At 35.1% G+C, this 12621-nt stretch overlaps 1 protein-coding gene across 1 annotated transcript in view; it reads left to right on the top strand.

Moving 5' to 3' along the window:
- The window catches only part of RAB2A (RAB2A, member RAS oncogene family), a 43015-nt gene that overhangs the window by 20822 nt on the left and 9572 nt on the right, over positions 1 to 12621 (top strand). The window contains exons 4-6 of the mRNA XM_005517131.3: positions 4583 to 4665; positions 6015 to 6107; positions 9652 to 9763. Of these exons, the coding sequence (XP_005517188.1) occupies positions 4583 to 4665; positions 6015 to 6107; positions 9652 to 9763 (288 nt within the window). The remainder of the gene's footprint in view (positions 1 to 4582; positions 4666 to 6014; positions 6108 to 9651; positions 9764 to 12621) is intronic.

Here is a 12621-nt window from a genome sequence, read left to right as displayed (position 1 = left end):
CTCAAGCAACATGTAACTTGACTAAATCTGTCACATAAATTCTGAGACTTTCATATACTGTGATAGATTCTTTTTCTTAAGCAATTTTTAGTTCTGTTTTTGTTTGGGAATGTCTTTGCTGGAAACAGCAGGGGTTGTTTTTTATTTTTACACTACTTCTGTGCCTATTTGTCATACATGCTAGTAAACCACCTTAAAATTCTTGTTTTTCTGGATTGGAGACAGATTGCAAGAAAGATTAATGCATTTGTATAAACAAGTTGACATGTGACTAAGGGGCTGTTAATGTATTTATAACTTTCAAAACTATATTTAAAGATATGTATTGCTCCTCTTTCTTTCTGGAACATTTTATTCCAGGGATCAACTTTGTTGAGTAGTTCCCAGCTGGCAGCTGTCACAGGTGGTATGACACTTGTGAGTTGGTTATTTCTTACATGTCTTTTCAGTCTTCTTTGTAACTTAGGAAAGTGTAAACAGGTAAATAATAATTCCCAACGTGAATGAAATATTCTGACACCGGTTTTGAACATACCACACATGTATGCCTGTTTTCAGAGTGAGGGAATCTAGAGCTACTAACTAGGTGGTTTGTAGTTCTCATATTGCATGTGGATGTGTACTCTAACATTCCCTCCTAATAAAAAGTATTGGTCAGCTTGCACGCTGAATGCCTGCTGGGACATTCTCAGATAACTTGGTCCTTGAAGAAATTTTACAAATTCCTCTGCATTGAGAATAGAGAATTCAGCAAAATTAATGAACTTTTTTTTTCTAGTGTTATACACTGTTCTGGATGCTGTTTTTTAAACTACTTTCTTATCCTGCATTATGGCTCTTTTCATTTTTTCCCTTACTGTATAGAATTAAAAATATGCAGTTAAGGGACTTGGAAGTAATTCTTCTTGAAAACAAAGGCTTGCCTGCATATTTTGCAACTGATGCTACTACACCACATACTTGGAAATTACATCAATATTTCCTGTGGAAATAGTAACACCTGGAGTATTTTTTTAAATATGCCAGAGATACCATGGTAACGTGGTTGCATAGCTTAAATGTTCGTGAAAACACTAGTGCAGGTCCTAAAACTCCATGGATCTTAGTGACCTGAGATGATTGATAGTGTTTCGTGTTCTGCTTACATTGTTATTTTCAAACTGTGTTTTGGTCTCTATACCAAAGTATGCTTTGAAAAGCACATGGGATATATGTCTCTGCAGTTGAAGCAGGGATGAAGATTTTTGTACTTGCTTGAAGATCTATGACTTCTAGAACTATGTCTATACAGACAAGTCTCTCCTATCAGAAGGTTTGTTTGTTTCTGTGAACTATTATGGTATGGTAAAAGCTTACAGAGTAGGAAACAGCCAAAAAAGAATGTTACTTTGCACTTGAAAAATTGCTTCGTTATCAGAGGCTCACATTTTTTCATGATTAGTGAACTACTTGTGTCAGACCTAGCACCTGTTTCTCTGAAGAGAGAGGAGGAGGCATGTTGAGGCCTGCTCAGTGTGTGGTTACAGGTTCCTGCAGGCACCCGTGTCTGAGCTGGAGTTTGTGTGTGAAGTAGCTGTCAGGTGTGGCTATTACCAGAAACATCCTCCATCTTCCCATTTCCACTGCAGCGTAACTCTGACAACGGGTATAACCTGGGATTGTCTTGGAGCAAAAGCTTGTGTCACCTGTACTGGATGTAATCCGGTCTTGGCAAATACCCTGTTGAATATTTGTTTCCTTACTATGGCCCCTATTATTCCTGACACCACAGCCCCCTGCCTCCCCCACCATCTGGGTGTGGAACTCAGCAATCTGCTTTGAATGGCTTTACTTGAGCCAGGGAGGTTGGAATAGGGGACCTCCAGAGGTCCCTTTCTCATCTCAACTGTTCTGTGAAAAAAAGCTTTTTAATATGGAAGAGAGATAAAAACAAGTAAGTGCTGGATTTTGCAGGAACGTGAAAGAGATGGTAATAACAAAATTATACTTAAGATAAAGGGCCTTTCTCTGGTATTGAGGCTGATTTTAATTCATACTGAGCTTCTATACTGCTGCTTCTATCTGTTGCTCCTTGTAACAAGCAGCTAAGCTTGGGTAGGTCCTACTTTGTAAGACTGATAAAGTACAATTATAGCACACTTGGGATTTTTTAAAATAAATTTTGGCTAGTAGCCACATTCTTTCGGTTTTGACTTATTTTGACTTTTGAAATAGCTTGTCCTCTTGGAAAAAAGGGAAGCACACAGAGAGGAAACTGTCAGATGAAGTAAAGTAACGATGCAAAAAAAAAAAGCAGTGGGATGTATTCTTCGTGCCTAACCCTATGTTCGACCTTATATATTAATCCTATATTGACCTTCTAAATCTCATTCAGAATAATACTGTTAAAGTAGCCAGTAAATTTTAAATATAATGTGTTTTTATTATATAATACATTTTTACATCATAGATAAAATAAGCATTAGTATCATGGAGCTTCTTTATAGAAACACAGTTTTATTTTGCTTAGAATGAAAGGGAGTTGAATTTGTGTTGTCCATTGGTATATGTAAGCATAAATTAATTATTGCTCTGTGGAGAATGTGATCCCTTCACCAAAGAAGGTACCTTTTTCCACCCTTTCCTTAGGGAAGCTCCATTGTCAAGTGAGATGCAATTAAAATTATTACAGTACTTTTAGGATTTATATATACTGAACTTTTGAAAGTAAGTGATTCTCTTAAGAATTCCCAATTCATGTTTTTTTGTAAAATCTGTTGGAACCTCTGACAGTGTTGCTTGATCACGATTAATTTACTCAGGGAGATGAACAATTTCATGTCAGGGTGGAATTTATGAAGGTGTAACAGGCAATCTTAATGTGTTAGGTGAAGTCCAGGTCATGTATGATTTTAGGCAATGTATGGAATACCCTGGTAAGTTGTCAGTTTAGCAGGAAAATGTTTCATTTATCTACCATCCACTTGAGCTAGTCACCACACCAAGAAAAAGTAGTAAAGCTTATTTGAATTTCTCTGTAGGAAATTATTCTTCCAGGTATTGTGCTAAAAAACTGTTGGTTATTTGTTTTTTGTTCTTTCTTGGTGTATTCTGCTGGTTGTCTGTATTCTATTAACAAAGTTTACGTAAAGATGTTACCGAGGTTTACATGAAGATGTACTTGAACTCTTGGCCAAGGGCATATATGAGTGTATTCTAATGATGTTGAAAGTGTTTTACTGTATTTATAATTGTTTCCACCGGAATGGCTAAGATAGTGTTTTCTTAAATAGAAGTTACTGTTTATTCTGGAAGATAAGGGTGATTTCTGAAGACTGAACAATCTAAACTTGTGTCACTGTTCTTGTTGAGTTGACAGTATCTAGATCAAGCTCTCTTTGAATTCAAGATCTAGTATTAAGAAAAGTACGATAACTGTGAGAGGAAAAAGTCCATATACTAATTTTGTAGGCATGCCTGAAGGGTACCTTGTATTTAGTAAATATTTCATTCTTATGTTTAATGTTTTTTAAATCAGGGCAATTTCCTATAGTTCTACAGATTTACTGCACATAGGGATTTTTTCAGCATTCATATTTCTTAAACATGTTCTGTGTTATCTTTGAATTATGCTAAGGCATCTGTTATTGCTAAATATTAGAAGTAAATATTTCTTCTAGCAAGTGTCAAGTGCTAGATAGCTCTTCTGAAAAACATGAGGAGCTGAAGATCTGCAACCATGAATATTTATTTTTCGGCACTGTATTCTTTTGAGCACATTCTTTTAAGTGCTGAGAGTTTTACAGAATACTTTTTTGTGAGAACTATCTAATACATGTTGACTCTGAAGTTTTTCACAGCGTATATGAAGATGACTCTTGCATCCTGTAGCTGCTTTGACAAGCATTATTTATCAAGTACAGAGGAAATTGATTAACTGTGGAGCAGAATTGTGTAAAATTTAATTCACAACCATTTTCTGTTTTTTCTTAATAAAATGATTACTGAAAGAATTCCATCTGAAGGCTGTTGAAAGCTGGCTGCAGTTTATGATATAACGGATAGAATCTGCATCCTTGGCCTTCCAACAACCTTTACACCAGCAGATGGTGGGCGTAAAGATGTCATTCATCATTTATTTACAATGGACTTTATTTATTCTAGTGTCAACAGCTGCCCCAGGGAGTGGGTTATTGAATTCAAATGTGAAGCTCTGGGTTATTTGCTTCCTTTCAAATTTGTCTTCAGAGCTTAGTTGCTAGGAGTCCATTCTGTGCTCTAATAATGATTCATGTATTGTGAAGCCATTCAGTAAATTGGGTTGTCAGGGTTTGCCAAAAAAGGTTTGGAGGTCTTGTTCCGATTTTTTTTTTTTCTTTTTTAACAGCACTGTGTTGTAGTTGGTGTCTTCTCCCTATGTGCCTTCTCTTGCTACTGTTTGAGACTTTGTCCCCAGTTGTCCCCTTTCTGATTTCCATCCCTACTCTTCCTTATCCCCATCTCTCAAAACTAGAATTCTATGATCCTGTAATTCTAAGTTCATGGTTTTCAGGAACCAAAAATAAGTATTAGATATAAAGTAATGAAACTTTGTGTTCTACAGGCAGGACAGGAGTCCTTCCGTTCCATCACAAGATCATACTACAGAGGGGCCGCAGGGGCTTTGCTAGTGTATGACATTACAAGGTGAGAATACCAAATGGATTATAATGATACGTCTTTGTAGACTTGTGCCATGGTGTACAGTAGTGCAAAGTGTCTCATCTAGCTTGGTTTTTTGTATAGATACTGGTAATCTAACATTGTGTCAACTTTTTTTAAGAGCTCTAAGTCAAGATATAGCATATGTAACCTATATACTTCCAGTTTTGTCTGTATGATAGTTGAGAAAGCATGCATAAAATCTTAGGAAGAATGAAATAAAATATTTTTATAAACTATTGACCATTGACCTCTGGATTATCTTTATTGTGAAATACCTGAAAATATTTCATTAATTCCTCTCTAGTGTTTTATTATCATAAGGGATATTTTTTCTTTAATTAAAACAGATTACCTTTACTGAAGTCCTAGTCTGCAAAGGGGTGGAATAGTAAAACATAGTAGATCGGTTGCATAGAGAATACCAGGAAACTTGGGCCATTGCTGTGTTTCTGAGGTTTGGAAAATATAGGTCTTAATCTGATACTTTTTAGTAGCTGTTCAGAAGTTACTAGTTTCCCTTCTGTATTAAATAAAGTATCTATACACAGTTTATCTGTAAAACTGTGAGTAGTCTGGCTGGTTTATGAAAATGTTCAGGCTCCGAAGTCCAATTAAGTTGTGTGCCTCCCTTTGTGGGTCTTGGATCTTGTTGTTCAATTGGGCTACAATTTGTGCTAGAGATTTACTAGATATTTTTCCTTTTGTTCCCTTTTTACATTTAAATATCAGGAAGTAATGTATTCTTTCTTCCAGATTTCCAGTAAAGGAATTTTTGATTCATAAACAAAATACAATATCTTAGAACCACTCTATAAGCACAGGATTTATTACTTAGTTTACACCTTCTGTAAAAACTGTAATGGGTCACATTCATGTACCTCACCTTTAAAAGATTTTACTGCTAAATTTATTACTCAGTTTATGAACTCATATAAAAATTATCAACCATTTTCTGCTTTCAGTAAAACAAATATTACTATGAGTATGTGTTTATTTGTACTATTGTTTGTCTTGGTTGAAGCTGATGGGTACTTTTAAAATTCTGTTCAGTTTTTATATGTATATAAAATTACAGATTCTTACAGCTCTAAGAATCCTCTTTACTCTTTGTAGCAAACATGTTTCAATTACTTTTTAGGCAGAGTTCATTAACACTCCTTGTTTGCTAAATTTTTGTTCACCCTTTCTCCCTCTCACAAAGGGATTACTAGCTTTTATCTCTAGAGCATGTGCACTAATAAATGAGTTGGTTATTCAAGTAGAGAAGTGGACTAACAGGGGAAGAATTTCTTAAAATACTGCTTTTAATGTTCATTCTCTTCTATACTTAGGAGGGACACTTTCAATCACTTGACAACTTGGTTAGAAGATGCTCGTCAGCATTCCAATTCCAACATGGTTATAATGCTTATTGGAAACAAAAGGTAAAATTTTATTAGCTGCTGTTTTGTAAGAGGGAAAGACTTGACTTCTCTGTATTTCAGCTTTTGGGTTTTCTTACTTGTAGGCAATATGTTAACTTTAAATTCCCTTCTGTCACTGTGCATAGTTCTGTGGTGAGCCTAAAACCTTTCCTGTTCTACTTAGACTAAAACAATGTGCAGCACATGGATCAACTATGTTACGTTCCGAATATCTGTTTTAGGAGATAATTTTATTCCAAGGGATTGATTACAAATGCATGAAGCAGTGGATTATATGAATTTTCTCATTATGGTTTTTTGTTTCTGGAATCACCAATTAGAAACGCCCAGATCTGTTCCTTATAAAGAGAATATGATTCCTAATTTGAGGTGTTCTAAAGTGCTTTGAAGTTTTTTGTTAAGTATCACATCAGAGAAAATGTCATTTTAAAAAAAAAACCTGTAGTACAGGTCTCACATTGAAGACTTCTCTCAAATGTAAGAAGTGCATACCTCAATGATGGAAACATTTCTGATTTACAAGCTCTCTTCCATATTCTGTACCTCTTAGCTGGGATAAGGGTCAGAGAATGCATTTTCACTGTTTCCTGGTAAATTCACTGGGTGATGAAATTACAGGTAAAAGTTGTGAAAGTATTACCCAATTTGTAATCAATTCCATACTTGATCTTCTCATCAGCTACACTGTCTAAAATTCTAAAATTATTCACTGTTGATGCTGAGACTTTGTAGTAAAAGTCCTAATGAAAACATATGAGTGAATACATTCTGTAATTCTTCTGGTTCTTGTTCCAGTGAATTATAGTATCATATCTAGAGTTGGTTTTTTTCTGAATGCAGAATTTTTTCAAAATATCAAAAGCATCACCTTAGAATTTAATAACCCATTAATTATGGGCCTTTGTGTAATTGACTTGAATTTGTCTCCATGCCTCGGCAATTTTTGAAGATGATGTCAGTTGATGATCTTCAGAAAGATGCCAGTTGAAATAATGGTGTGTATGCATGCCCCTGAAAATTTCATGAGCAGACAGATCATTTCTTAGATGTTGGTGAGAGGCAGCTTTGTGATAGTGAGTCCAGGTTTGCTATTCAGGCCTGTTGAACTCTTATTTTCTTCTTCTTCCCCTCTTCTCCCTTCTGTTTTCCCCCACTGTCCTATCACCCTCTACCTCCTCCTGAAAACTATGGTACATATTAAGCAAGTGTCAAGTTTTTCAGTGTTTTTTTACATTATCTGGTAAATGACTAACAACTTTCTTTTTAATTGAGGAATGTGTTAGGCATAATCTTGACAAATTAATATAAAAAATGTAGTCTTGTTTTATTAAATGAAGCTTTGGTAAACCCGTGATAGCCCTGACCAACTGTTTTTATACTTGTGTGAGTAAAAATATGGCACTGAGAGAAACAGTAAAGTATACTGTTTACTTGAGATAAATTTGCATACTTAATTGACATCTGTAACTCTTTCTGATTATTCTTAGCTGTTAAACTAAATTTTCATGTCTTGAATTCTGCTGATGCCGACTGATTTGCTATTTGCAGCTAGCCCAGTAATTCCCAGTTACAACTATGTTTTATTCAAACAATATACTTAAAATTTGCACAGTAAATTGTTACAGATTAAGGTGTCATGTGAACTAAAATTGTTAAGAGTTAAAACTTTTACCTTTTTAAAGGTTATTATTTTCAAGGAGGATAAGAAGAAAACTCCTTCAATTTTGTTGCATTATCCTGAATGAGTTCTTCTTGTAGGGTCTACTACTAGAGATGGATGGAAGGAAGAATGTGTATGCTAGCATAGTAGTTTTGAAGAAATAAATACTGCTCTTACGACGCCCAAAAGTGCACTTGACATAAGTTTGTAGTACTGACTTATTGCTGGATTTGAAGAGTGTTGAGAATTTAATTTGAAATATAATGGCTGTTTGTTGAAAACATTACAAATACTAGTGTTAAAACATTACAAATACTGTACCTAATCTTCTTTCCAGAACAAAGCATAGCTATATTGATCTAGTAAGACCAAATGCTTCGAATTATTGGAATGGAGAGAGGAAGACAACTGTGGTTAGTAGAAGCAGTTAAAGATCTTTAAGACTGTATTTAGGTATCAGTATTGAGTTTTGATTGAGCTGTCATTGCAGTTTTTGATAAAACTGCATTGTTTCAAGTAAAAAGTTACTTGTTTATGTTCTGTCATGGGGATAACACTGAAATGAATCAAGGTTTTAAATAAGGTATTTTTCGAGAGTAGCATGGTAGTAGCAAATAAAGACATTCCTCAGGTTGAAAAAATAGTGTCAGCTAATACTGGGAGAGCTTAAATATAGTGGCCATAAACTTCAAAATTGTTTTGAGAAGATATATCTCATATCCTTATCTTCAATTTTTTTTTAATATTTAAATAATGTGTTGAATTGTATAGACTCTGTAACTCATTTAAGCTAGCATTTAGTTAAAAATTACAAAAACCTTCTTTCCTGCAAAATAGATGCCACAGTGAGTATGACTTATTTTTAATATATATATAATTACAAAGTTGGCAAACACTGAACTCTAGTATGATACTTCTAATTTGTATACTGACTGCAAATTAAATATATCTATTTGTATGCTGTTTAGTTAAAAATTTGTATCTAAGAAGATACTTATGCATGTACAACTTAGATGAAAATTCATTGAAATATAAATCTTGCACTTATACATCAATAATAAATATATCATTTTTATTGCTCAAGATGCAATATACTTAGAAAGAAGGACAAATTGTGAATTCCTTGTTCTTAAATAATCTTTAAAAAGTAAGGGTTAAATACTTGTGTCTATATGACTTAGAGAAATGGATTTGTCTCTAGTTGTCTAGTCCAAGAGGGTTTTTTTTCTGCTTTTTTGGGTAATATTTAACTTTGAATTAAATGGACTTGGAAAGCAGGAACCAAGAACTTGTCTAACAGTTTCTTCAATTTTTGTTACTGCTGGAGGGCAAGAAGTTTCACAACCTAAATAGCAGCTTACTGGGAGGAAGCAGCTAATGTAGTTCAAAAGAACTTATTTCTGCTTTTAAGTTTTTATCAGAAGAGAAATTGACTGTATGAAGTTTTGCTACTGAATAGAAAAAACAAACTTTATTTTTAAAATTATGTTTAATATTAATAATTTACAAAGCTCCTTTATCAGCTCAGCTTTATAGTATTGAATTGGTAGATAATATTATAATAGAAGAGGGTGATATGTAGTGAAAATACAATGTCTAAAGTGAGTACTGAAGGAATACCTAGATAAATACACACTCATCCTGTAGAAAGCTATTTCATTAAGTCTTTGATAAGATTTATGTCAGCTAGGATGTATAGCTCAAGTAAGTGTGGTGCCTGTGACTGTTCTATATGCTGTAAGTGCAGGGCTTGACAAGTTATGTACCCATGCTCTGATGGGGACTCTTGGCTTCTCAAGCTTATAAGCATGTCTGTGAAGAATAATCTTTATATGGACATATTAGACCATGCAATTTAACTTCTCTTTTTTTCTTTTATCTTAGTGATTTAGAATCTAGACGAGAAGTTAAGAAAGAGGAGGGTGAAGCATTTGCACGAGAACATGGACTTATCTTTATGGAAACGTCTGCCAAAACTGCTTCCAATGTAGAGGAGGTAACTTTGCTCAACACTGACTTTTTACTAAAGCAGTTACACTTGTTTGTATAGATACTATTCCTCTAGATTTTGGGTTCCTTAACTTGAATTAACTACTCTTTATATTATGAGAAAGACAGTGTTTTGCACTGTATGTTCTACAACATACAGTCTGTTGTAATTGATTACACAGCACTAATTATATTGTTGAGACTTCTTAATTAAAGTACTTGCAGGGTTTTTTGAAGTATTTGATCAGAGAAATGGCTAACTTCTGTCTGCCATGAAATATAAGAAGTAAGGCTGGAATAGATTTGCTAGTCCAAAGCAAGCCAAGCTATTGGTACTCTTGGCAGATGTCACTGTAACCTGTTCTAAAGGCTCCTGGTATATCACGAGCTCTTCAGAGCAATCTCTTGCAGTGCTTTGGTATTTGTACTATCATCATCTTTCCTCTCTACTACCTACTAGGAATCTTCTTCAGTTTGCACACAGCTTCTATTTTCTGTCCTCTACAGAGCTGCTGGAGACGTCATTGTCTTGGTTACTGTAGTCTGCTATGTATTTGACTAAGTTTTTCAGTTTTTGCTACTTCAAAGAACTTAGGTCTTTTCAAGTTTGGCTTATAGCTCACATTTCTGGACACATGTGAGTTCTTGCATCTTTCACCTTGGATTACTGCATTCATTTATTGAAGGGTAGTCATGGTGGCTTGAGATCAGTTGCAACTGAATACCCACCGAGTTGCTCACTCAGTGCCTCTGTCCAGCAGGATGGGGGGAAGAACCAGAAGAGCCAGAACAAGATAAAACTCAGGGCCTGAGATAGTTTTAAAAATTGAGGAAAGAGACGGGTGACAAGTGATAGAAAGGCAGCCACTCACAACTTCCTACAAAAAAATTCAATCTCAGCCAGTCTCTGAGAAACAGAGCCTTTGGTTTTTATTCTTGAGCATTATATCATACAATATGAAATATCCCTCAGGCCAGTTCTGGTCAGCTGTCCTGGCTAGTTTGTGTTGCCCACAATTTTGCCTACCCTAAGCCTAATCACTGTCAGGAGAGGGCAGTGTAAGAAACAGAAAATCTTGGCACTCAGAAGTAGCTAAAATATTGGTGTGTTATCAACACTGTTTTAGTCATAAATCCAAAACGCAGCACCATGCAGACTGCTGTAAAGAAAACTGTGTTGCAGCCAGACAAGTACAGTGGTGGACCAACACCTCCAGCTGAGATGCTAGTGCTATGTACAGCAGAAAGATTGCTTCACATGTCTTTCAGTCCCATACTCGGTTCATCCACACTGACCTAGTTCAGCTTCTTATAGTACATAATCTATTGTTGCTCTTTTCCAAAACTACCCTAAATTCAAAATGGTGTATGACCAATGAGGTCTTCTTTTAGCTATAAAATACTTAAGTTTTTCAAAAAGTTGCAGTAAGCTACAGGTGACTTTCACAAAATTCATTACTACCTCATTCTAACATTATCACCTCTTTTTGCATCAAAAAATACAACCTTCTGAATGAATTGTCCAGTGTCAAATGCATCTGATTATCAGGAGGCAAATGAGCATTAAGTTCTTTATCAAATAAAGTTCCTTTTTGTTAAAAGTAGAATCCTCTCCTTGTGATTGTACAAGTGACTGGTGCATGTGTGTACTAACTTTCTAATTCTGGTGGAAAAGCTTGAGGATATAATCCTTTTCAGTGACAGGTGCGTTCTTAAATGGTGTTCTCGATACACACAAAAAAGTGGTGTTATGTAGAATAGTTAACAGCTATGGAAGCAAAATCCTAACCTCCAGCAGTTTCTTTATAAGAACAAATCAGCTTATGTTGGTAATGATTTCTAGTGTTTTTGTTTCCCCTGTTTAATCCTGATTTCCACCGCTGTGGAATACCTTAGTAAATCTGTAGCTGGAGCAGTACATTGACGTTTTTGGTGCTTGGATCTTAAAACAGTTTAAAATTGTTCATAATGTTCTTCAGGATTGTCTCATTACCTACATCTTGAACAGAAATGGATGATAAGGAGTGGAAAACATCCTGTTGGCTGTTTCTTTTGTGCAAGGCAGTTGGAGAAGTTTCCTTCCTGTTTGCATAATAGGTAATAGATGGTAGGGAGTGGGAAGCAGATGCAGGTTCTTCCTCCATAGTTACTTTGGAGACTTCTAAGAATTCTCTGTGACCACAGAGTTAAATCATTGTATTTCATATGGAATGGGATTGTGTAAAAGAATTTCTTCATCACTGAGAGGATATAATGATTACTGGAGGGAGATAAGGCACAGGCTTGTAATTTGACTGCCGTGCAAGGACAGTTAATGCTAGTCTCTTCAGCAGTATAATTTATTTAAGCTGGAGATTGTTGTTGATTTCCTTTTAGCCTCTGTCTAAGGCTGTAAAGGTAACCAACTATCAAAATATTACTGACTGACTTTTTGTGCTTCTTTCCTTTTTTTTTCTCCTCAGTGATTTCTAAGGTGATTGGATAGACCAGTATACACTCTGACATGCATGGCTGTGGGCTTTCTTGTGGTAGAATCTTGCTAATTTTTAGAATCTTGTTTATTGTATTTGCTCTACTTTGTTGAATTGTGGATGGGTGATCTATTTATCTGTTTGCAGACTTCAGTGTTGCTTATTTACTGTTTTCTAAGTTTCTAAGAAAACACCATGATGTTCATTGGGAGGCTTTTCACTTGTACAAACATAAGTCTGGGGTCTGAACCCAGGCAGGTTTGCACTTATTTTAATCGTAACATCCATTACTTTCTGACCTCTCATTAAACCAAAGCATAATACATGAGATTTTTTTTTATTGTCTTGTTTACAAGATACATTAGCAGTTTTATTACATTCATTTTTTCATTGG

The sequence above is a fragment of the Pseudopodoces humilis genome, chromosome 1 (genome assembly GCF_049639895.1).
Source record: "Pseudopodoces humilis isolate 2021_Gansu_Grassland_sample_001 chromosome 1, ASM4963989v1, whole genome shotgun sequence".
Taxonomy (NCBI): domain Eukaryota; kingdom Metazoa; phylum Chordata; class Aves; order Passeriformes; family Paridae; genus Pseudopodoces; species Pseudopodoces humilis.
Note: the sequence above shows the minus strand (reverse complement) of the source record. Positions and strands in the feature narration are given on the sequence as shown.